The 26,392-nt window shown below is 38.9% G+C and overlaps 1 protein-coding gene across 1 annotated transcript in view; it reads left to right on the forward strand.

Moving 5' to 3' along the window:
• The window catches only part of coro2ba (coronin, actin binding protein, 2Ba), a 34,408-nt gene extending 8,387 nt beyond the window's left edge, over window positions 1-26,021 (forward strand). Inside the window, exons 2-12 of the mRNA XM_062989546.1 lie at window positions 8,229-8,429; window positions 14,464-14,580; window positions 16,813-16,962; window positions 17,247-17,411; window positions 17,723-17,839; window positions 18,227-18,331; window positions 19,936-20,032; window positions 20,167-20,279; window positions 21,818-21,908; window positions 22,496-22,635; window positions 23,008-26,021. Coding sequence (XP_062845616.1) covers window positions 8,229-8,429; window positions 14,464-14,580; window positions 16,813-16,962; window positions 17,247-17,411; window positions 17,723-17,839; window positions 18,227-18,331; window positions 19,936-20,032; window positions 20,167-20,279; window positions 21,818-21,908; window positions 22,496-22,635; window positions 23,008-23,178 — 1,467 coding nt within the window. The 3' untranslated portion in view covers window positions 23,179-26,021. The remainder of the gene's footprint in view (window positions 1-8,228; window positions 8,430-14,463; window positions 14,581-16,812; window positions 16,963-17,246; window positions 17,412-17,722; window positions 17,840-18,226; window positions 18,332-19,935; window positions 20,033-20,166; window positions 20,280-21,817; window positions 21,909-22,495; window positions 22,636-23,007) is intronic.
• Window positions 26,022-26,392: the final 371 nt, after the last annotated feature.

The following is a 26,392-nucleotide window of genomic DNA, read 5'->3' on the forward strand; positions in this document are numbered from 1 at the left end:
TAAACTCAGTCAGGAGAACTGATGTGATGTTTGGCCGGATATCCCAGTACAGATGGTGCAGATAGCTAGTCAAAACCTTGACATCCCGTTTTTCATTCCTGCATGAAAAAGCCGCCTGTTTTCTCGCAGTAGAAGCCAAAACAATAAATTCTAGGAAGATTTTTGTCCACAACAGTTTAGGTGGCAGTGGTTTTGATAGATTTGCATACACAGAGCTGTATTAGTAACATTATTTCATTGCAGAATTCAAATTTTCACTGATCTGTTTTAATTATTTAGTTTAAACATTTAGCTTAACTGAATCAACTCAGCTGAATCAGTTTAATTGACACTCCAGTGACTCAGTCACCTAAAGGGTTTTTATTAAAGCTCTTCACCATTGCTCCTCTTTGGAGGACTATAAAGACTGTTAGTAATATAAAGTTAAATATTTTAGGTGTATTGACACTTGTCTTATGGAAAAGAAAAAGTAAAAAGTATTAAAGTATTTTTTTAAAAGAGGGAAAAAGGTCCAACATTACAGAAAAGACAGCACGATTCAAGGGCAATAATGCAACTTAAATACAAATGAATTTATAAATATTAATACATCTAACACATACACACATTTAATAAATCTGAGGTCATTATAAACGACATGTATTATTAATGACATGAGTTTACTGACAGGTGAATCACAGCATGAGGCTTTTTGCCACTATAAGGCCTGTCATCACCCACCATACCCCCCCACTGTAAATGATTATACCCGCTTCATCCCTCCATGTGCCAGTGTCTCAACCCTTCATTCGTCCTCTAAGCTAACACACACACACACACACAGAGTTTTTAATCCCCCATTACACCATCTGTTACCCAGCTCATTACACACACACAACACTAATGCTTTAAAGCATGACAGACAACATAGTAACACACACAAAACCTGTCAATAGGATCAACATGTTAACATGAGAGCCTCGAGAAGAGAACCAGCTCAGTGGCACAGTGGCTCGGTGGGTAGCACTGTCACCTTGCTGCAAGAAGGTCCCGGGTCCTTTCTGTGTAGAGTTTGCATGTTCTCCCCGTGTCTGTGTGGGTTTCCTCTGAGAGCTTCGGTTTCCTTCCACAGTCCAAAAACATGCAGTCAGGAGTCAATTGGAGATACTAAAAAAACTGCCCTTAGATGTGAGTGTGTGTGTGTGTTTGTGTGTGTATACTGGCACCCTGTCCAAAGTGTTTCTGTGTGTCTTGCACCCTTTGAGACCTGGGATAGACTTGCTTTTATTTATTGACTAGAACATCCCATTTTTAAAATGATACCACTTATTTACCTTATTTATTTATTACCTGGAGTTATCTTGGAGTTGGTGAGTTCCTCGAGATGGATTGGTACCCTGCTGCACAGTACCAAAATGAAATTATTTTTCTTCATATCCCAGCTTGTTTGGAAGTTGGGGTCAGAGCGCAGGTCAGCCATTGCACAGTGTCCCTGGAGCGGAGAGGGCTAAGGGCCTTGCTCAGGGGCCCAACACTGGCTGCAAACTCTTAATCTTTCAATTAATAAGCCAATGCTCTACCCACTAGGCTACCACTGTCCCAAAGTGGTATGATGATTGGCAACAAGGTTTGCCCTGCAGTCAGTGTTCCAAGTCATCCCAAGAATGTTTTTGTGATTGAGGTTTGTGCTCCGTGCAGTGTAAACTGGACAATCCATTTTCTAGCTCACAGGCATGGGCATGCTAAAATGGGAAAGTGAAACTCCCCAAATTGCTGCCAAAAATTGGAACCACATTATTTTTTAATTAAACCAGGGGTCAAAAAACAAATTATTATTAAAGGTAATAGTATTAAGTCAAAGAGTCCAATGTAAAAAATAAGTAGATAAACTTCCAAATATTTACCAAAACATGTTAATTTGTGGGTGGGGGTGTCTGGCAGACTTATCAAACAGACACAGTTGTATGTGAGATAAAGTTTCACCCCTACCAGCTGGAAGGAGGGGGGCATTTAGGTCCTGATATGAAGGATCTTTACATGTCACATTGATGCATTCTGTAAGTAAGAAAGTCTGCTTCATGCATTTATTTATTTACATTTATTTTCTTTGATTAATGTCTTATTTTATGAGCCTTTGTTATCTCATTCAAGAACAACCAGTCTGAGAAGATAAATTTAGGCTTTTTGCATTTCATATGATAAATTTACATTTACAACATTTTGCAGATGCTTTTATCCAAAGTGACTTACAATTATGACTGAATACAGTTTGAGCAACTGAGGGTTAAAGGTCTTGCTCAGGGGCCCAACAGTGGCAACTTGGCGGTTGTGGGGCTTAACCCGGTAACCTTCTGATTACTAGTCCAGTACCAATACTATAAACTTTAAACAGGCACTGTAATTCTCCTGGCTAACACCAGACCTATAGTAAAACACGGGGGTGCTCATCACTGTCAGAGACAAGAAGACTGGTGGGTTGTCAGTATGCTTAGGGCTGCATCTACGTACTCAAGAAACAACGATGACCAAAGTGCATCCATGATGTATCTCCAAAACCGGCTTTGTATCAGTTGGCAGCGTGTTTGCTGGCTCTCTCCCAGCCGCCGCTGTGCTTATGAGAGCAGCTTCCAGCCCACAGCTGGTCCACAAGCTGCCAAAACAGTCAGCAAGGATCTCTGGCAGCAAGAGGCTGCCACTGCTGCATCTCTCTGTCTTTGAGGAAAGCAGCAAAAACAAAAACAAAATCCCGGAACACTGGCACCATAAAGTGAGAATAAGGGCCTGATGTGGCCCTTTCAGTCACGTTATGTGTCCTGTCCTGAGCACACATGCTTCCGCTCTTGAATTTGAATAGCACTGAATAAAAAAATGTTTTAGTTAAACACTCAGTTTTGAGTCATGTTTATGAATGTTGGGTGTCAGCGACTGAATTAATAGACTTCCTTTGTGTTTCTTTCAAAAATTACTATGGCTGCTAACAGGACAGAAGCTAGTAAGCTTTTTAAATACTGACCAGTGGCAAAATGATTTTTAAATTATGAAAAGTATTTATGGTTGAATGATGAATGTGCAATCTTAAGTGTACTGTTCTTCATTAAGATTTTAAATGCATTAAAATAGTTTTGCATGTATTCAGAACACATTCAGAGTTACACTCAGACTTACTTGTATAAAAAAATAAAATACAATAAAAAATTAATAAAAAAACATAAGCTTAGAGAAACTGAAGGTACTGATTGCACTTGATAAAAACCATGGCTGCTTTGTTTAGCATGAATAGGAACACTGGAAGAGCTCTGGCTGCAGGCGAGATGTGGAAAAATCAATAAACTGAGTTAATATTTTGGAATGCTGTGGCCCGCGGCTAACCCCCACGTAGAGCCGAGAATGTTTTGCCCATTCCTCAAACTGCATGAGCATGACCACTATAATGTCCACCTGTGCACACACCTGCTTAAGCATAGAGGATTAAAAATAGCTCAACTGACCTTTTTGAATAGCCAAATACTATTAGAATGAATAGAATAGAATGGCTTTATTTGTAATATATACAGATTCACGTGTACAGTACAGGGAAATGTTTTGCCCACAAATACCAGCTGTTGTTTGGGGCACAGGATTGAGATTCTAACCCACAACCTTTCCATTTACAGCCCAAAGCTCTACCCACTGAGCTACCACTGTCCACACCAATATCACATAAACAATTGTACCCACGTGTCACACCGATTAATTATTCACAGTCAAAGTCGGAAACCAAGTTTGTTAACCTTCTCCAGGAGTCCAAGTGCATGTTCCAATTAATGAGATGAGTTTAAAGATACAGGTTTTAAAAACCATTTAGTAATCAAAACAAATTGTAAAGGACCTTGTAGAGGTCAGATTTTAAAAAAAAGCTATAAAAGCATCACTTTTACAGCATCAATCTCCAATACTACAAAGATTTAAATAAATAATATTAATATTTTACAGCTGGAGGTTTTTGTAATGCTTACACTTTCTCCCTAGGAGAGGGTTGCCCGCAAAAAGACACCAAATGCACAGCCTTCTAAAACCTGATAAAATCTATTAATACATCTAGTGTCCAAAAATAATAAGCACAGAAAGTGTTGATAGAGGAACATAACAGAGAAAACCATTCCTGTCCAAATACAACATTGCAAAAGACCACATGGATCTCCAAAGTGCATTAGCAGAATGTTTTTATGTTTTTTGGATACATGAGACAAAAGGTTTTGACAAAAAGTGCACTGAAAATAAATCCAAATTCTGATCCCCAGCAAGGTGGAGGACGTGTCATGACTTTGGGCTGCTTTGCTGCCAGGGCCCAGACAGCTTGAAAAGTCTGAACAAACAGTATAATTTATAATAAAAAGTTTTTCAAAGGCTAACTTTCAGCTAACAGCGCACTGAAGCAAAGCTGAACATGTCAACAATAAAAATCAACAACAAAATAAATAATGCAAAGTCAGAATCTAGAATCTTTCAAATAAGAAGCTGCGGCATGATCTGAGGAGCCGTTCATGCTAGGAGTTCCAGAATGGTCTTAAATTCCATCAAACTGACCAATTCTGACCAACAGCTAAGGCTAATTTTACTGTTTGTCTGTAATTATTCATTATGTTCAATGTGTTTGTTAATGATGTGATGAGTATGTGAGTCACGCAAAAATCCAGATAATACCAAAAGGGTTCACAAACTTAATCTTGCCACTGTATATGCGCAGAGATTAGCAAACCCGCAGTGAACAGCATGGATAAGCAAATATCACTCCGGCTTCCAGCTTAATCGATGAAATCCCATCTACTGCAGTGCTGCAGGCCTGACCGGAGGCTTGGCTGATCCCTGAGGAGTGAAGAGCAGTCAGTTCACTTCAGTGCAGAGAACCATGAAAGGAAGTAGGCATGGGATACTGGGGGAAAACCAGTACTGCTTCTTTTAACAGATCATCACCAGTTTGTAGGAGGAAATGTTGCCTGTTCCCATTTAGCACACTGTGTTGTGGTTTCATTAATGGAAATCCTCAAGGTTTACGAGGTTTGTAGAGGATGCAGTTTTTAATCATGGGGTTTAGAATCTGCACTTTGCCCTACAGGATCTTAGGGTACCCACTGGTGTTTGATTTAAATGCCTAACAAGACTCCTACCCCAAATCCCATAAGTCACTGGGAAGAATGATTACAGAGGATGGGCTGTTGGACACAGTAGAATAGAATAAAATAGAATAGAATGCCTCATATATACATATACACGTGTACAGTACAATGAAATTAATTTTTGTGTGTATCCCAGATTGTTTAAAAGCTGGGGTCATAGTGCAGGGTCAGCCATTGTACGGCATCCCTGGAGCTTAGAGGCTTTACAGTGCATGCATTATATTTATTATTTGGCTTCAATTACTAAATTTTTTGTTAATCACTGTGACTTCTGTTAAATGAGCACATAGCTAATAGAGACATTCACGTGAAACAATGATGAATCCTGATCATATTAAAAAAAAAACACACACACATTAAACATCAGATTTAGTGCAGCAGATTGGACTTTTACAGCAGAAAGAGCTACAGAGAGATTCTGTTATGTTTTGGCTATGACAGTAATAGTGCAGCTTGAAGTTTTGGGGTTATACAGGGATAGAGGGAGGGGGGAAAAACAGGGGATGGGAGGGATAGAGGGAGGGAGAAGGAGGAGAAGTATAGAAGGAAAAAGGAAACAGATGCCGCTGGGAAGCAGTAGGCCGACTAAGTGGTTTATCTTTTAAATTCGGACGGGATACACCTTAGTTCTTCTTCTCTGAGGCACAGCAAACAGAAACAACTTCAGATTGTTGTGCTGACTGAGCAGCTGGAAGGTAAGAAACAGCTGCAATTTATACATTTGTTCTCGACATTTGTTGGGATTTAAAATGTTTTACTTATTTGGATGTTGTGAATGGGGTTTATATGCACCAATATAATATTAATATGTGATCAATTTATTTGTTTTTCCACATTAAATGCTTTAATTTGGTGTTGTGTAACATGGCACAGAGTTGTAGGTGAGTTGTTAGCAAAACTAAATACTGCTGGCAATAAATATTAATCACAACACCACAAGTCATCAACAGTGGCAACCTAGCTCAGCAGTTAAGATACTGGACTAGTAATCAGAAGGTTGCCGGTTTAGCCCTACTACTGCTAAGTTGCCACTGTTGCGCACCTGAGCAAGGCCCTTAATTCTCAATTGCTTGAACTGTATTCAGTCACAATTATAAGTTGCTTTGGATAAAAGCGTCTGCTAAATGCCTCAAATGTAAAAGTATTGCTATATCGTTTTTAATGTTTTAGGTGTGGACAGACCCACCATGAACCTGATACAGATTTTAAAATGAAAATACCAAAACGGCAGCTTGTTTTAACTGAAATAAAGCAATATTTGAGTACAAATGTGTTCAAGAATGAGAGACAAATTTTGAAATAGTTCAAGACACCGAAACACACATTTAGTCCAGATCGAAGCCTACAGTATTAATATAATTGTAATTCAAATCATGAACATGTATTTATTTACCACGTTGTGATAGTTTTTGGCAAATTAACAGAAAAATGAAGCCTTTATAGGCCTGATACGCGACTGCTCCGTATCATGTGTGTTTGCTGATGAGGGGGTTGGGCGGTGGGAAGAAGTTAAGAGAACGTACAGGAGATAACAGATGAATGAGCATCCTTGTGAGCAGAACTGAACTGCTCATCCCTCTATAGCCCAAGGCCTTTTCCTGATGTTAATCATTTATTAATAACCAGGCACGGTATGGGTCCTCTTTAGGTCAGTTCACATACATTCAGCCAACACACACACACAGACACACCCTAAAGAAAACAAAAAAAGAGACAGACAGGAGCCCCAATATTTTGTCTGACGTATTAATGTGAGTGCCACTCATGCTTCCTCTGCAGCAAGCAAGAAGTGATTATCCGCCTGTCTTTAGCATACTAACGTACATGCTAGTGCCAGATTAATGACCGACCTCTCACACACATGCCATCCTCAGCCATGAGTGATGCCCTCTTCATAATGACACACAGGGACAAACAGGATTATACATCTTTTAGTCTTTTTAGTCAGTCTCCTCCGGCATGTTTTGAGTGGTACAGTCGCCTCATTAGCGCAGGAATCCCACGTACACATCTGTTTGTGGCTGAGCATTGGCTGTAATTTAAGGAAGCCTTTAAAACTAATTTTACCTCCTGTTGTTTTAGTGGCAGGAGGTTTGGTGTGGCGCATAAGGTTGAGCCAGCTAATGTGCGTCACAAACTAGGAAATGAGTCTGTATTGATTGATTGATTGATTGGTTCTTGATGTCATGAATATTGGAGTTCTTTACTGGAACACTGGAGCAATTATCTTGGTAAACATTTTAAAATTAAATGAATAGATCAAAGTCTAAAAGTAGCCACTGGGAGGTGCATTTGCCAGTGCTTCCAGTGAAGGTCCCAAGCATGGATAAAAAAATAAGAAGGGTTGCGTAAGTCAGGAGGGGCATCAGGTGTAAAAACTGTGCCCAATCCTCTGTGTCCACTCCTGAAAAACTGGAGCAGTCAAAAAATATATATATACTTAGAAATGAACGGCACAGCACCATGTTGTGTCGGCCCCGAGTTCATGTGTACAGCTAAAGATATTATGTTTTAAAATAAATCTCAACATGTACAAAACATCATCCTTAATCACAAATGTATTTAGGAATTCTTAAGGCGTCTCTATTTTGCGTCATGAATTTGATGATTAAAAAAAAAACATTTACATGTCTGTAAACAGCATTACAGATTTTGCATCCCTTTTGGGAACGACAGTATCCATTTGTGAAAAAACAGAAAGTTTTTACTTAAAGGCTTCTTAATAATGCAAGCCAGTGCTTTGTAATCACCTCATTTTTAGGCTTAATGTTTAACCATGTTGATCCATTATACTCTGTGCTAATCAATAGACGAACATTACTCTGAAAATCGTAAACATTTCTCTGAACTCAGTTTTTGTTTCTTCTGAGTCGCCGTATTTCCCTAAATATTCTGCTTTAAAAAACAATTTTAATATTTGAAGTGCGCTTATTTTTCTATTTATTTAAACAGCAAATACTGAACTGACTTTCAAAGTGGTTTCATAGTGTATTCATTTTTGTGTGGATTTTTTAAATATTGGATTTTAATAGCTGAGCAATGGACGAGTCAGATCCTTAATACTTTTCGACCCTCTTTCTTACTGTCCTGCAGATGTCATGGCGCCCGACCTACCGAAGCTCCAAGTTTCGAAACGTCTACGGCAAAGTGGCCAACCGGGAGCACTGTTTCGAAGGCATCCCCATCACAAAGAACGTCCATGACAACCACTTCTGCGCCGTCAACAGCAAGTTCTTGGCCGTAGTGACGGAGAGTGCCGGAGGAGGGGCCTTCGTCGTTATCCCGGTCACTCAGGTAACGCCTGGCGCTCGCTGCCAACTCTCGACTGGCATTTGCATTCTGTCTGAGCAATCTGTCTCACGAACATGGGTGAACGAAGGACCCGAACAAAGGGGAGATTAAACTGAACAAGAGAGGCTGCATTTATACTGACGGCACACTTAAAAAATATAGCAAGAGAAGTTTTTGTGGGTTTGGACACAATCGTGTGGGTTTGATTAGAAAGTTAAACACGATTCAGAACTCTGAGTTACAGCCGAGGATCCGTGAAGCTAAAACATAAGTGTGTTAAATCCAGGGTGTTTGGGTTTGCTGTCTTAGATCCACTGCACAGTTTGGTGATACCACCTTTTATTTATTTATTTGTTTTGTTTTTTTATATTTCCCCCTATTTTTCACACAATCTAGTCATTTTCAGTCCTTTATTACTTAATAAAGTATTTCAATCCTTTATTATTAAAGGCTTTAACAACCACAAAGATGAGAGGGGGGTAGCTTTACACTAATGCCTATTATTTTGTAATGAGATGTCCAACATGCCCGTTGTCAGGAGTTCAGATTTACTGAAGCCCCTGATTGCAGGACCGTTTGAAGTAAACAAGCTTTCTTTTTTCTTCCAAATCAGGAAACCATTGACAGAATTATTGTTAGTGCTAACTCTGTCCCAGGGACCCCGTTAGATGATACTTGGTCCGTTCTGCTCCAGGGCTTAAATCCTTCAGTCTGGAGAAAATGCCAAGTCAAACTCTCATTACAGAGCAAAGAATGGAATCCATTCCAGTAATCCCCACTTTGTAACAAGGCAAATGAGACCACTTCCGATTGCTCAGTAACCCCTTAAACATCTGTTTGTAGCCTGCAAAATGAACAGCGCTCTGAGAGAATGGAAGGAATTATCTGTCTCAAGTAGGGCCAAGAAGTTCAGGCTTTTATCTCTAGAAATTCTTTTTAAAAGAGCCTTTTAAAGATCAGCAATTTCACAGTAAAATCTGTCTTTGATCAGCGGTGGCCAGCAGCCGTTAAGTTTATCTGTCTGCATCATTCTGATGTCATTTTTGTCTTATGGAATCTTTTTAACTGACCAGTGCGCCTCAAAAAATTGTGTACTCACTAGCCTATGCCTTATGTTTCACCACCAGATTAGTTTAAATTTGTGGCCAAAAAATTATCAATGCCAAAAATTATTTCCTGTTTTACTTTGTATTTACATTTTGTTTAAATGAATCATACACCTGAGTCAAATATATCAAATATTATTATAAAGCTATGGTGTGGCAGAGTTCCTTTCTTAAACATGAAATAATTAGCATTTCTTAATTAGAAAACGGGGTGTAATAGTGCCTGGAGAAACCCATGCAGACACAGGGAGAACATGCAAACTCCATGCAGAAAGGACCCAGACCTGGGTCACCTGGGAATCGAACCCAGGACCTTCTTGCTGTGAGGCTGCCCACAGAGCCACCTAGCTGCCCACTGGTAGTTTTCTGATACCAGATACTACAAGACTCCTTAAGATGTCCTGTGAAGTCCAAATCTCAGCAGGTCAGAGCTGTTTCGGCAGCATATTAGGCCCCTGATTATAATGTTAAAGCTGATCATTGTATAAAGTGAATCACACAGGCTAATTCATCTCCAAATAAAGTCCAACACTTATTTCTATGACAGTTTTAACATGTACACAGATAGCATGATCACAATCAGCTCCGTTTAACTACTGTATCCGGTCACGCTACGCTGCCCATCGGGCTCCCACACCCCCGTCCATGCTCTCAAACCAAACGCAATCAGCTATCAATGGCACTTTTGTGAAGATCACTAGAAGTCACATAGCTAATGTGTGGTGCAGCGGGACGGCTCTTCTGTGCCATTGTTCGGTCAATGATCTCATTCTGCAGGGTGTAGGCCTCCAACAGGCTTCCCAGGCCTTTGGTCAGAGGATGGCCCGGCGAGAGAGGCACTGCCCTCTGTGCCTCAAATTTCCGTTTGGGTTTTTATCCAATCTCTGCAGGAGGTGAGAGTCTTTTCTTATTCTCTCTAATCCTGCCACAGATATTTTCGTTTTATTCTTCTTCTTTGAGTCCTTCGGGAAGTTTTTTTGGTTATTCCTTTCTTTTGTATCTCCACATGATTTTTTCATCTTTTGTCCACCGTTATGGTTCCAGTGCTGGACTTTTTAGGTCCAGTTCACATTTTTTACAATCTTAAACCAAAAGTTTCAAACCAAGAGGTAATCCGATGTGTGGGTTCACTAATGCGTGACATACAAAGAATTTTATAGTATAAAAGTTAATAAAATAATGTAACCTGATCTTGGTTCCGGACCTGCAGCTTTGGGCAGCAAAGAATCAACTGTTCTGTGAAAGTTTAAGGTTAAGGGCCTTGCTCAAGGGCTCAACAGTGGCAACCTGGCAAGGGTGGGACTTGAACCAGTGACCTTTCGATTACTAGTCCAGTACCTTAACCACTAGGCTACAACTGAACTAGATCCTGCTTATAACAGATAGTCTTAGATTATGAAATGGAACCACCATCATGCAGCCATCAGAAAAAAGGAAATGGAAAAATGTGTGACATGCATAATGATGTCATTAGTAATGGTTTAACCATCAGAAATTCTGGTCTACCTCTCCACACACATGTACAAGGCTAAGGGTAATATGATAAAAAGTAAAGGAAAATACAGTAAAGTAGAATTTTAAAAGAGCAGTAAAAACTATTGCGTGCTTATGACGCACGGCGAGTAAAATAAAACCAAGCAAAATGCCGACAACCAGACTAGACCACACTAAGGTGCCAAGGTATAATCAACCACAATCTTAAAAATGTTCCACCAGGGCAATTTCTTCTTTACTGCTAACAGCATGAGGAGGCTGTACTGCCCAGACTTCATTTCCTAGCATGACTGGATATAAGGAGCACTTCTGACCAGTCCCAGGCCGCTTGATACTGGAAGTTCACCATAATGTGCTACTGCACACTCGCACCTCCTGGGCAGAATAAAACCGAGTGTTAATTAGCAAAAAGTGTGACACGTACTTTCCAGCCTCCTGCTTGCTTTCCTCGCAGCTCTCCACTGCTTTGGTTACAAGAGCTGCCTGGTTTGAGCACAACATGTCAATATGAGACCATCAATGATGTAAATAACACCGTCTTTATTCCAGGATGTCGTTACATTAATTTGTAAAAACTGACTATTAAAGATGTGGCTAACACACCCTGGTAGCTGTCCATAAAATATGCCAGGGTGAACAAAACAACAGAAACACCACCCAAAAAAAGAGCCTGACTTTAAAGGCATAAAATGACCATTCCAAATCCAGCTGCACAGATAAGTTCCAATAGGTAAATTTTTTATTTTTAGCATGTAGCATGTGATGATCTTGTCATTATCCCACATACCTGTTACGAACCTTACAACCAAACACGCTATAAAAGTCTGTTCATGCCGTGTTTTTAAACCCTTTGTGACCCTGATGAGGACACAGTATGAGACTATGAGGCATTAAAATGCTTCCTAAACAGAAGTCTAGACTGACTGTACTGTACGAGTGTAATTATTATAATCACACAGATTCTCCGTGCAGTCTTTTGTTTGACTCACGATTACAGCGGCTGACTGAATTAATTAGTGTTTAAACTCACGTGTGCTACAGACAGGCGTGAGCGAGGGTGAGGACTGCGTGTGGTACTCAGCACAGGACAAGCTGGTCTTCAGCCAACACATCTGTGATTCTGTCTCGCTTCTGTCTTTCTCTGTCTGTCTATTTCTATTAAAACTCTTCATGCATTTTTTAAATTTTTTCTTTCCTCAATCACAATTTCTGCAGCCACACTAAATAAAAGAAAGGCCAAATAGAAAACTAGGGAGGTGGTAGATCACAGATTAAGGTAGGTCACTGATTCAAGCTCCACCGCGACCATTTGATCATGCAGTTTTTTGCAAAGTGGCAAAGCTTGACCCATGTTTGGAAATAAAAGAAACATTAGAAAAAGTCTTAATATCCAGTGAATTCATGACAGCATCATCCATTTTGGATATTTTTCTTTTTTTTACATTTTACAGCATGCCTAGTTTGAATTTGCCCGTGTCACAACTTTTTTGTGATGCATTGAAGGCATTTATTTAGAAATGTACACAAACATCTATAAAGTTCATAGGGTAAACATAAAATATCAAAATAACTCAAACTAATACCTCAAAACAAAGAAAGGCGTGTCTTAGTGGGCTTGTTTTCTACACATTTCTTTAAACTACTAATTAACTGAAAAATTATCTTTGATTAACTCTACAGGGTAAAATTTATTTTAACAGACTGTTAATCAGGGCTTTTAGTGCTGATATTCAGTGTAAAGCAGAAAGGAAGCAGTAAAATGAAATAACACATTAAGAAAAGAAGTGTCACTCAGGACCTTTGTCCTTCTATTCCTGTAACTGAGTGTCTCAGAGGAAACTCCAGCATCCTCTTAGTATGTCCATTCTGGTCTGCTGCCCCCTCCCAGTCTTCCTGCTGACCTTTGTGACCCAGCTCAGCTCAATGGGCTTTTTATTCGGCTGTGTGTTTATAATCGTACATCGTATTCATTCTGCTGCACTGAAGAAATGTGCAGAAAAGTGGCAGGAATCACATGCATGAGATGCAATGCAAGAGGGAATTTGATATGTCTAAATTGACAAGAAAAAAGAGGGTACAAAGTTTCTATGGTAAATTTAATTACAACAGTCCTAAAAATATGAACATGTTTGTTAGATGGATAGTGGCCTTCAGCCCCATCACCTTGTCATTACTCACTCCCACCTGCTGTCTGGTCCGTCTTCACCTGGTTTAATCTACAGTACCCTACGTTACCTAGCGCTCAGGTGTCTTAGTGGTTTATTATGCTAGTTGGTATTCGAATCTTAGCATTGCTAACAGCAAGCCGTACATTTACACAGACATGATTTGCTATGTTTGAACCAAACCCCCAGTGGCCCTGACCAGGTCTCTGTACCAACTTTTTTGTTACAGGCATCAAATTTTAAATTTGTTTATATTTACAAAACACAATTAGGTCAGTCAGCCAAAGCATTACAACTCATTACTTTGTATGTTTGTCAGTTAAATAAAGTTTTAAGAAAATTAACTATTTACAGAGTCTTAATTTTATTATTGCATTTTATAAAATACAACTTGAAATCAGGGTTGTTTTTATTGAATTAATCATTTAGGCTTCTTACAAACTGCTTTCTTAATGAAGTCTTTTTTTTATTATTTGTCTGTCCCAGTGGGTTCTGATGCCTGGTGGGAAATCAGCAGAAAGTCATCAGTTGAATGTCAGAACTCAGAGAATGTCTCACAGATGAAAGTGCCCTTGAGCAACGCTTGTGCTAATTCTATCTGATTATTACAAAAACTAAAAGAAATAATGATTTCCTTTGTGTCTGTTAGAGCAGGAAGGAAACCCGTCGTCTGAGAATAAATCTAACTACAGGGTTAGTTTAATTTTGTGTAGCTTCTTTTTAAAATAATTAAAGGATCATCATATGAGGTTTTGTGTGTCCCCAGGAGGTCACAAGTGCAACATCTTAGTTGTGAAGTATATCTGCATTTGAATGTACAGGATATATTTCATAACAGCACTAGTGCTTGAGTCTCAGCTGCTTATACTCAGTCCTGTGATGGACACACCTTATTCAGGGAAGTATATGGGTGCACTAGTGTCTACGCTACACTACAAACTCCACATGACCCCTCAAAAAGGCCAATGAATTTATGTGGCATGAAACATATCATCACCATTAATAATCACAATGAGTCTGAGTGCTAGAAAGCAGCGCCACTCCCTGGATGTTTAAACACATTACAGAAAAGCCCAGCTGATACATTTCACTGAAAATGACCTCACATGACATGTCATTTATCTACATGTAGAATAGCAAACTTTTGGGAATCATGGTTTATCAGTATCTTGTTATGATGTGCAGGTTACTTTAGTTCCTCTCACCTTCTAAATTTGTGGCAGAAATCTTTTACGTATAAATATTTATGTTTCTTGTTTTTCTTTTGCACAGTCTGGTCGAACTGACCCTCACCACCCAAAGGTCTGCGGCCACCAAGGCAATGTGCTGGATATCAAGTGGAACCCCTTTTATGAAAACATCATTGCATCCTGCTCAGAAGACTCATCTGTGAGTAAAACTACACCAGTCACCAAAAATCTGCTATGGCCAATGTTTAATTGTTCCAACTACTGCATAGTATGTGAAAGAAATATTTCAAAAGCACAGAAAAACAGGGTGCTAGTTCCTTGCTCTCCTTGACCAGAATTTGCAATCAGGAATTGAAAACATCAGAAAACTTACAAACTAATGTGCTATAAATGTAATACACCACTGCAGAAGAACTAAATAAAAGACAAATCCAGTCACTCTTTGCCTATTAAGTGTACACAGTTAAAGAAACAATTAGAGTATGAATTGTGTATGCTTCCCTAAAACATTTAATTTATTGTATCAAATGATAAATCTCATTCAAACCAAAGGTTAAGTGCAAATTTAATCATGATCCTTTACGAAAAAAAATAATAAAGCGGTGTCACAGAGTCTCTGTCTCGTTATTACTCAGTCATGTTGGGTCAAAAGCTCTAATAAAGCCAAAGCTCTTTATATTAACCCCATAATCCTTTCAAATCCCAGTACATGAGCCAGCAGGAGATTCTATTCAGCTTCAATTTTCATTCAGGAAATAGCAGGTCCAACATTCTCAACTATGCACACAAAGTACAAGTCTGTTTACATATTTGGGACCAGAAATGGCAGATTAAGACCCATTTGTGATTGGTTTGCTTGAATTTTTAAGGTGCAGTGGTTGAAAATGGCAATGTTTTCAAAATCAGGGCCCACTAAAGGGCCATAACCAATACAAAGGGGCCAAAATATATATGTAATATTGAAAGTGTATTTCTGGGTTCAGTGAGCTTTATACATATTTAAACATTTAATAGCTTGTTTGTTGTTGGTTTTACAGCCTATTTAATAAACAGGACGCTTAAACAGTGAATATATTTTGTAAATAGTTGAATCAAGCATCCTTAGGTTCAGTTTCACCCAGAGTTAAATGAAGTAATTTTGGTATAGATAGATAGATGGATGGATGGATGGATGGATGGATGGATACTTTATTGATCCCGAAGGAAATTAAGTGTCCCAGTAGCATTGTACATCAAATCAAATCAAATACACACTATAAAGAAAAGAAATACAACAATATAAATTCGAAAAAGTACAAGCACTTTTGACAGGTTGAGTGTAACCTGAGTTTTACATATACTGCATAGCTACAGAGCAGTTATAAATGATGGATGGATTGAGTGTAAATAAACAAAATAACCAGATGAAATGGAATTAAAAGTGCAGGAAGGTGCAGTTCCAAGTATACAGTACACGGTCCAGATTAAATATAGATTAAATATTAAATATAAAGTGATAAGTAACCATCAGTTGATGTCCAAAAACAATAAAATACATCAGTTTAATAATAACATTGACATCTTTTTGACAGCTAGTTCGCTAGTTAGACAGCTTATAGGCTAAAATTCAGTCACAGAAGGTAAATTTTCATTTTAATGTTTAAAAGGTTTAAATAGTAACTTACCATGAAGTTTGTTTAGTTGGTAAAAAAAACCAGGGGTGTCCAAACTTTTTCTGTTGGGGACCAGATAGAGTAAAAATATGCAAACACGGGTCCACAGACTCTTTAGTAATAAAACAAATAAAAATATAACAGACCTACCTGATTACTAACAATTACACTTCCTTTTCATTTGAGTGACTAATGATCTATCGTCGAGTAAACTAAGATTTTGCTGATTTTACTCACCAGTTTATAATCCTAATAGGAAGATTATTACATTTTTAAATTAAACGTACCCACTTCCCTCTGAGCTCAGTGAAAAAATAAAAAAATTTCTAGCGCTCCTAAAATCTTCTGCATTCGCCGTCTAGTTGTTGTTTCTGTGGAGCCGCTGCTTTTATCCAAAAACTGGGGAGCGTTAATGTAGGTGTAACGTTAATGTTTTAAGTCGGGGAAAGAAGACGGGGAGCATTTTAGATTTGTTTTATGCAATAGTGACAAACACAAGAGTTGAACCACTTGTGTTTACATTTCTCCTGTCATTCACATTAGACACCAATCTTAAATGCAAACATGACAGACTCCTGTGCACGATGAGCACTGATGTGAGGCTCAACAAGATGTTTCAGATGTTTTAATCTTGTAAACATAAATACCTTTAACACCAGAAATCAAATATAAATAAAAATATATTTTAGAGTGTTCCATGATAATATTATTACATGGTGTGTGTGTGTGTGTGTGTGTGTGTGTGTGTGTGTGTGTGTGTGTGTGTGTGTGTGTTTTAGGTACGAATCTGGGAGATTCCAGATGGTGGCTTGAGGAGGAATATGACTGAAGCTATATTGGAGCTGCACGGCCACAGTAGGCGAGTAGGTCTTGTAGAATGGCACCCGACCAGCAGCGGCATCTTGTTCAGCGCAGGATATGATTACAAGGTAACATAAGAGCAGCTGTTTTCTTTACTTTTTTAATGTTTGTTTGCACGAAATCAGTGTTTTTTAATTTCAATTTCAACTATATCAATTACATGATAACATTGTGGCAACAGTTTGGAGAAGACACTTTTCTTTAGAGCTGACTGTGACCCTGTGGGCAAAGCAATATCTGTCAAAACATGGTTTAATGAGTTTGGTGTAGAGCTCTGACCTTAACCCCATAAATAACCAATTACAATATTCAATATACAATTAAAATTTTCAGTGTTTACGCTTTGCTGTAGATCCTGATCTGGAACCTGGAGATTGGTGAGCCGGTGAAGATGATTGACTGTCACACGGATGTGATCCTTTGCATGTCCTTCAATACTGATGGAAGTCTGCTGGCCACCAGCTGCAAGGACAAGAAGCTGCGCGTCATCGAACCTCGCTCCGGTCAGGTTTTACAGGTGAGGTCATCTGATGTTCTAAGCGGGGTTTTATATTTAGAGAGAAATGGATGAGTGCATGAATACTTACTGCATTTTCTGTATAGGAATTTATTTTAATTTATTTTAACCCCACAACAGATCACCCTTACTCAATCACGAATAATAATTAGATTATAGCATCTCATCAAAATATAAAACATTAACACGTTTCATATAAAAAAGGTTTTATACTTAATTTATCAAAACAGTGTAATGTAGTGCAGGTGGCAGTAACAGATTTTTCACTCATCATCATGAATATTTTTGTACCCTGTGGGTGATTTGAGCAGGAGGCGAGCTGCAAGAACCACAAGGTGAACCGTGTGGTGTTCCTGGGCAACCTTAAGCGCCTCCTAACAACAGGGGTGTCCCGCTGGAACACGCGCCAGATTGCACTTTGGGATCAGGTGAGAAGAGCATCCACTTACTTGTGTTTGTGTGTGTGTGTGTGTGTGTGTGTGTGTGTGTGTGTGTGTTTTTTAACCCAATGCACAAGCCCAGTTGGTTTATAAATATACAATCTCCAGCGTCTTCAGGTTTCTCACACCGCTGAAGGTTTTTATGGTTGAAACTAAACAGCTTCATGTGCTTAACATGGTGCAGTTAAAGCTTTGATCATCCAGGACAGCGAGTAAAAATAAACACTGATAAAATTTAGGATCACCAGAGTGGTTTCAGTGTGTTTGCTTCAGTTATGTTCACTCAGTAGTGTTGCCAGTCCTGTCTAGACTTTGTTTTGATGATGCATTTAATTGCATTTATAACCTGCTGAATCATTCTGTTTTGACTTTCAGGAGGATCTGTCCATGCCAATAAAAGAGGAGGAGATAGACGGCCTTTCTGGGCTGCTTTTCCCTTTTTATGATGCAGACACACATATGCTCTACCTAGCGGGCAAGGTAAGAAACACCATAGAATACCTATACTAGCTGGATAAAGTATCCAATGTACTAGGTCTAGTAAAAATCTTAAAGTTCATTTAGTTCTTAAAGTTGTCAACCAGGGCAGCACAGTGGCTTGTGTGGTAGAACTGCTGTAAGGTCCTGTAAGGGGTGTGTGAGTGAATAATAATAAAGTTTACCTTTATTGCTTTTACTTATATTATTCACTCACAGTTTGGACCCACACAATTGTCAACCCAGACAGCACAGTGGGTAGCACTGTTGCCTAACAAGAAGAAGGTCCTGTAAGGGGTGTGTGAGTGAATAATAATAAAGTTTACCTTTATTGCTTTTATTTATATTATTCACTCACACACAGTATGGACCCACGGTGCAGGAAAGTTAAAACTTCAGGTGAGTTTGGTAGTGCTTGTGTAACTGAACCACCCTAAACCGACACATATATATGCTCTACCTAGCGGGCAAGATAAGAAACACAACTCGTAAAGTACACCGAGCTGGATAGAGCATCCCAATCTACTTATTCTAGTACAAACAATCAAGTTATTTAATTCTGAAAGTGGTCAACCAGGGCAGCACAGTGGCTTGTGTGGTAGAACTGCTGCCTCACAACAAGGTTTTAGAGCGATTTAGTTACACAATCACTACCAACCTCCCTTGAAGTTCTAACTTTCCTGCACCGTGGGTCCCAACCGTGAGTGAAAAATAAAGTTTAGACACCGTTTGGACCCACGGTGCAGGAAAGTTAGAACTTCAAGGGAGTTTGGTAGTGATTGTGTAACTAAATCGCTCTAAGACGGCGGAGGAATATGCGCAAAATACTCTGCGCTACGCTGACAGCAATGCAAAAGGAAGAATATTATGCCTATAAATCCGCGTACACAGCGAAATTAAAACGCGTTCAGCCTCTACACTACTTAAAATAATAACCAAACTCTCACGAACAAAATAAACGATCAGTGTGAGAGGAATCCCGACCACGCTGATCGCGGAGGCAGAAACTAAAGAGCGAGAAACGCGAAACTACTTTTCCCATATCTTCGTACAACTGTTTCTTTCTACATTTCTATTCTGAATATATCTAAATTAATATAACGCTATACCGCGCTGATACACCCAACAGCAGTATCAAAAGCCACGCTGTCGGAAACGCGCATTAATATAGCAGCGTGCACAGGTGCTGCAAATCTTCACCGATGAGCGCGGTGGCTTGTGGGAAACGTAGTCATTCCAAACTACGGCAGAAGCCGCTCGCCCCGTTACAGGTTCCTTTTGTTTGAAGTTTGCATGTTCTCCCCGTGTCCGCATGGGTTTCTTACGGGTAAATAAATAAATAAATGAATTGTTGTCAACCAAACAACAATGAGTAGATGCAAAATAATTACATAAAGGGAAATACAGCATACAGCATCCTCACACACTGACACATTAAAAAAGAGAAGTAAAAAATGTCAGGTCTTTTTTATGTATAATAATACATTGTTTAGCATGCTGTTACTACTAAATAATCTACTTAAATGATTTATGAACATCTCTACAGCTTATGACTTTATAAAACAAAACAAAAGTTCAGCATGAATAAATTATTGGGGTTGTTTTAGGGTGATGGGAACATCCGCTACTATGAGGTGACCACAGAGAAGCCGTACCTGCAGTACCTCATGGAGTTCAGGTCTCCTGCCCCTCAGAAAGGACTTGGTAAATGTACACCCTTTAATGATTAAAGCACCTATACATCACTTGTTCTGGTTTAAAATCTGATGTTAATGTTATAATCTTAAATAATTACATCTAAGTATGCCATAACACAGTGATACTCTTTTGTCTGTTAGGTACCATGCCCAAACATGGCTTGGATGTGGCATCCTGTGAAGTTTTCAGGTTCTATAAGCTGGTGACGCTAAAGGGACTGATCGAGCCCATCTCTATGATCGTACCTAGGAGAGTGAGTACAAGCCAGACAGCCAGTAAACCTGCTGCGGGCTAGCATTAGCACCTCCTGCTGGATAAAACCCATAGACCTTAATAGGTCTTGAAATAACAAAACAACTAAACCAGTGGCGGCTCCTGCCAAATCTCTCAGGGGGGAGATTCATCTGTCAGTTTGTCCTTACAAATAATTTTGAACATGGAGAGAGACCAGCTTTACCATTAATCATACAATTAAGTAAAGCCTTCACCCTAACAATTTAATTCTGTCTTCATCAGATAGCATTTTATTTTAGGTGCAGCAGATCCAGAATAAAGATTGGCATTGCAGCGCCTGCAGTTTGAAAAAAGAGAAATACCTACAATCTGTACACCTGTTTACCTGTGGAAGGTTCCAAAACAGTTTTTAATCATTCTACAGGTTTCCCAATATTAAATGACCCCTTTCTTAATATTTTGGGCTGTTTTTAATTAAATATGCTTTCAAATCACTGTGTTGAGTTTGTAGTTGTATTTTCCCTACTGCCCCACTGTACTTTTTTTTAACTATTAATTTTCAAGTAAAAAGCACCAAATAAAGATTAAGTTTGGTCTATTGCTGTTGTAAAAACGATAAGGTAAAAAATCATTTGCAGCTAGTGTAATGCTAGTTATTATATGTGCAATGCACTATCCACAAGGTGTGCTGAGCAGCATTTAATTTTAAACCAAGCATATGCTGTCTTTTATGCTACTTTAACACATTACCTGTCTCTGAACGTCTGCAACTTAATAATAATTTAAAAAGCTTTGAGTCATTAAGCACGCAACACAGCTAAGATTCAAATCTAAATTCTAGTAATCTAACCCATATCTGGACTGTTAAGCTTTATGGTGCCCTGCTCCTCTAAAAATACAGCTATTATTGTGTCCTGAATCTGCAGGCAGAGAATTGGATCAATGTCTGTTTGCAAGGTTTTATTAGTGCAGGAAAATGCAAGCCATGTAATTATACTGACTCAGAGATCCAGATGCACATTTTCATCATTATTCATGCACAAATACTAATGCTGGGTTAAAGCTCATCACATTCAAACAAACACACACACACACACACACACACACACACTCACACAAATACACACACAATTACACAGCACTAGTTAATGGTGGCCTGTCTAGATAGCAAAAGTAGAGATGATTAATTATATTCTCTAACTGTGCTGAAAAACATCCTCTTAACAATTCCATAGCAATGTATAAGAAAGCAGAATCATTAATTCAAAGTGCTCATGGATGAAGAAGGGCATGAATATGTAATATATTAATCTAATTGGACATGCCATTTGAAATAAAAAGCTATTAACACCATTTACTTGAACTTCTACTTTCAATACTTTTTCTTTAACTTCTATCGAAGTAAATTTCTGGTAAGTTTTTCATACTTTTACGTATGGGTTTAAGTATGGGTTTCAGGTTTTCTAATCAAACACTGGTTAAAACACTGAAGTTTTTCTTTAATTTAATTTAGTACATATAATTGTTGTGTTTTATATGAATGTTCACTGTTTGCAGTCAGAGACGTATCAGGAGGACATCTACCCCATGACTCCAGGAACAGAACCCGCTCTTTCTGCAGATGAGTGGCTTAGTGGTATGAATCGAGGTAAAACTCCCACAATTAAACGTAGCATTCCATAATACTCTGTGCACAGATGTTAAATGGTAACTGAGAGCATTGTGATATTGTCAGAAATGTCAGCCCCAACCCTAGCCCTAACCCAAGCCTTAACCCTAACCCTAGCCGTAGCCCTAATCCTAAACCTAACCCTAAACCTAGCCCTAAACCTAGCCCTAACCCTAACTAACCCTAAACCTAGCCCTAACTCTAACCGTAACCCTAGCCCTAACCCTAACCCTAGTTGTAACCCTAACCCTAAACCTAGCCCTAAACCTAACCCTAGCCCTAACCCTAGTCGAGCCCTAACCCTAGCCCAAACCGTAACCCTAGCCCTAACCCTAGCCCTAACCCTAGTCGTAGCCCTAACCCTAGCCCTAACCTAAATTTCTTTCATTGGATTGACTGTAGTTGCTCAGATAGTAGTTGCTTTTAAAGAACCTTTAAAAGCAGGTCAGTTATGAATAAGAAGCTGCTGGAACACAGATGACACCGTCCAGTCAAGCGAGCTGTACGTATGTAGGTTTAAAGGCTGCAGTGTGAGATACAACATGAGTGTGTGTGTATTATTGCAGGGCCGGTGTTAATGTCTCTGAAGGAGGGTTACAGCAGACCCAGTAAGCTGGTGTTCAAGGCCCCGGTGAAGGAGAAGAAGAGTGTGGTGGTGAATGGAATCGACCTGCTGGAAAATGTGCCTCCTCGTACTGAGAACGAGGTGCCTGAACTTTGCACGCATGAAATGAAATAATAAATAATAATAAAAGCTCCATTATAAGTCAATGTGTTTATTTAAAAATGGGTTATTTTAGTTTATGGACTTTTTTATGCTGCTGAATGTGTTTTGCTGAAAGTACATTTTAAGTGTCCAATAAAAATTCTCATGAGCTGTCAGTTTATTGATGCAAAAATTGCACACAGTGTAACAGAAGCAATAATAATGTAGCACACTAGTATAAAAAGTGCTTTATATTTTTATTTTACTTAATACTTTTGTTGACATCAGTGTCCATTAGCAGTTCTGGAATTTTATTATTTTATTAAAGTGTTTGTAAGTAATCATCCTACTCCTCATATTTCCACTCTGCAGCTTTTGCGGATGTTCTTTAGGCAGCAGGACGAGTTGCGGCGGCTGAAAGACGAGCTCGGGCAAAAGGACGTTAAAATACGCCAGCTGGAACTAGAGCTCAACAACCTCAGAAACAGTCCGAACACCAACAACCTCAACAACAGTAACAACAACAGCAACCTCGGCATGTGAGCAGAGTCCAGGCTACTGGTCCTTCCTGTAAGATTACCCCGTACTGCTGAACCTCTCCTCGTCTCCTGTACCTCGTTCTGACCGAGCAGTTTCTCACCCCGATTTCAGCTATGGATGCCTTTACTGCTGTGTCAGACTTTATAAGGGTGTAGGTCACCCCCTTCCTTTGCTAAAACCTTTCACGCCTGTGGCCTGTGATTACTGCTGATTGTTCGGCAGCATCAGTATCCTAAGGCTCATACATACACACAGACACATGATTTCACAGCAGAACGTAGTTTAAAGAGACTGTGTGTTATACATCTACAGGGTTTCTCTTCTTTTCTCTCGTTCTTTATTAATGGTATTAATTGTATTTACTCACTTTAACACGTACCTTCTCTTTGTGAATGTGTCAGCTGCCAGACTTGCAGTATTGGATGAAAATTGCTTGATAGGTCATTTGGTACAAGCCATTAACTGGATTCAATTATTTGTGTTTTTGTTTTTTAAAATGTATAATTGTATAATTAATTATTTATTTTGTTATACGTTTTTCAGCAGTTGTTTTGAATAATTATGCTAATCTCAATTTCAGCCATGGATGTAGACACAACTTAGCCGGTCAACCAAGTATGTCCAGAATTTTAGATTCGCTTGTCTCATTTTTTGTTTTATAATATTTTAAAGATGCAATAAGTAGAATTTATGTGTTTTTATGTGATTTAAGTGTGTGAGATACCTAAAGACATTTTAATCTATACAATGCCAGTGATAGCTCAGAGGTTAAGGTACTGGACTAGTAAACAGAAGGTTGCTGGTTCAAGCCCCGCCACCGCCAAGTTGCCACTGGTGGGTCCCTTAACCCTCAATTGCTCATTGTGTAAGTCGCTTTGGATAAAAGCGTCTGCTAAATGCTGAAAATGTAAATGTAAATACAATGCTTGTCAGCGTGGCACAGTGGGTAGTGTAGGTGCCGGTCAGTACAGGGTCACTTTCTGGAGGAGGATGTTCTCTACCCCAGTTTTCACTCCCCTATAAAACCTGAAAAAGGTGGATTGCTCCTAGAACAAATGTGAGAGTGTGTTGACCTGCATTCTGTTCGCTTCATATTCCTCTTCTGCACCCAGGGTTTTCGGGTGGTGTCAGACCCACCACCTTGTGTGAACGAGTAAGATAAGTAGGAAAATTGGCAGCAAACACTGGTGTGAGTAGATGGGTGTTGCCCTGCATTAACTAAAGCACACTCATAAGTGTATTTCTGCCTTGCTGGAGTTTTAGATTGGAGCCGGCCCCTCCACAGCCCTGACCATGGTAAATCTGGTGGTAAAAATTGTGCCACATGTTCTCTCCATCTCTCCGTGGGTTTTGGGGGGCAACTTGAAGTTAATTCACACACTGGCAAGTTGTAGCAAGGTGGGTGTGTTACCCTCCTATTGATTGGCACCCTGTAATGGTTGTATTCCCTCTCTCATGTATTTGTGGCTTTCTTTGTATAATTAAAGCTAATTTAAAGCTCGCCTACTGCCATGGTTTTCGAAAGTGAATGAACCAAGCACTTGAAAAGATACCAAACACCTTACAGTGACTGTTTGAATCCAGATCTCCATGACCCCGGAGCTGTGTGGCACCCACACTATGTTCTGCGCCACTGCCAGCTATGTGTGCATTCTAAGTACACAGATTTTCCATTACTTTGGCACCCCTAAAGTGGTCTTGTCCTCCAGTTACCAAACATTTGGCATCCCAAATGCAATCTTGTTGTGTGTTTAGTGTGATTTGAATAATAATAGAAACATATCGTTTTACTTATTGTATCTTTAACTTGACTGAGATTCTCATCTGTTCATGCTTGTATACACTGTGCCAAGTTCATGTAGGACTCATTAATAGTGCAGAAAATTCTGTAACCAGTAACAGTAATTAGAATAGTTACATCATATAGATTACATCTAACAGCAGTGACCACTGTCATTAAAATAAGCTGCAAATTAAAGGAATATTTCAGCCTTTTTCAACTTAATTAAAGTTCTTATAGTAAAGTAGCACTTGATGACCAGTTTGCAAAGCCACTGGGTAGTTCTTTTAAATGCTATGTTACACAGGGCAGTGTTAGCTCAGTGGTTAAGATACTGAACTAGTCTTCAAAAGGTTGGTGGTTCAAGCCCCACCACCACCAAGTTGCCACTGGTAAGTAAGTCAGCTAAAAGCTGCAAATATAATGTATATACATGCTATTGAACATTGTGTTATGAGGGTATTTTTTATACACATGTGTAAATGTATTTTACAGTCAAATTTCAATCAACTTCCAACAATCTACAGTAGCGGTTCTTTATTTGGGGTCAGTACCTCATGTGGGTTTGTCAGAAATACAAATGAAGTTGCAGGAGACCTTAAAAATAAGAGTTATTAGTTTTATTAATAGCTTTTGGTTAAACGATATTAGCTATGAGAAATAATATTAGTGAAGTGCATGTGCTGGAATGCCATACAATGACACTTAGCGGAGACTTTTATCCAATATGATTCAGACGTGACCTTTTGACAGCATTACCTAGCTGTGGAACATGAACTTCTTTACTGTAATGCCCTGCAAAAATAAGCTGATTGATTGAGAAGTGGGGTTTTAGTGACATCACAAACATTTAAAGCCTAAAAATAGGGTTACTGACTAAAAAAGGCTGAGAACAGCTTTTTAGGAAGATGCTGCACTACATAAGTTACAACATAATGGCTTGTAGACCCTAAATATTTCAATGTGAATGTAGAAAAACTTATTTTAACATAGCAAATGGGCAATTAGATAACATTAAATGTCCATCACAGTATATTTATAATAAACAGCAGTTAAAGTTTTTTAATATGTTTACATTATTTGTAATTAGTGTGTGCATGCAACGTGATATGATACTGTTTGATTTGTGTTCATTTTACTTTTTAGCAGTTCAATTTGCTTGCCAGCTAAGACAACCTTGCATAAACAAAGCCAGTGAAAAAAGCAAGTGGAGTCTCTGAGACTGGGGCTGTAGGTAGTGTCATGTGATATTTCACTGGGACTTAAAGATAGCAGTCAAAGATATTTTAAGAAACTCATGGTTTATAGAGGAAAATATTCTATCCATTATCTATCGGTTAGCTTACGGCAAGTTGGTTTCATTAGAAGAGTTGGATACAATACACAGTTCTTTACCTAGTGTGAGTGGGTACATATAAAGTAAGTGTGTGGTACTCA

This window comes from Trichomycterus rosablanca, chromosome 27 (assembly GCF_030014385.1).
Source record: "Trichomycterus rosablanca isolate fTriRos1 chromosome 27, fTriRos1.hap1, whole genome shotgun sequence".
NCBI lineage: Eukaryota > Metazoa > Chordata > Actinopteri > Siluriformes > Trichomycteridae > Trichomycterus > Trichomycterus rosablanca.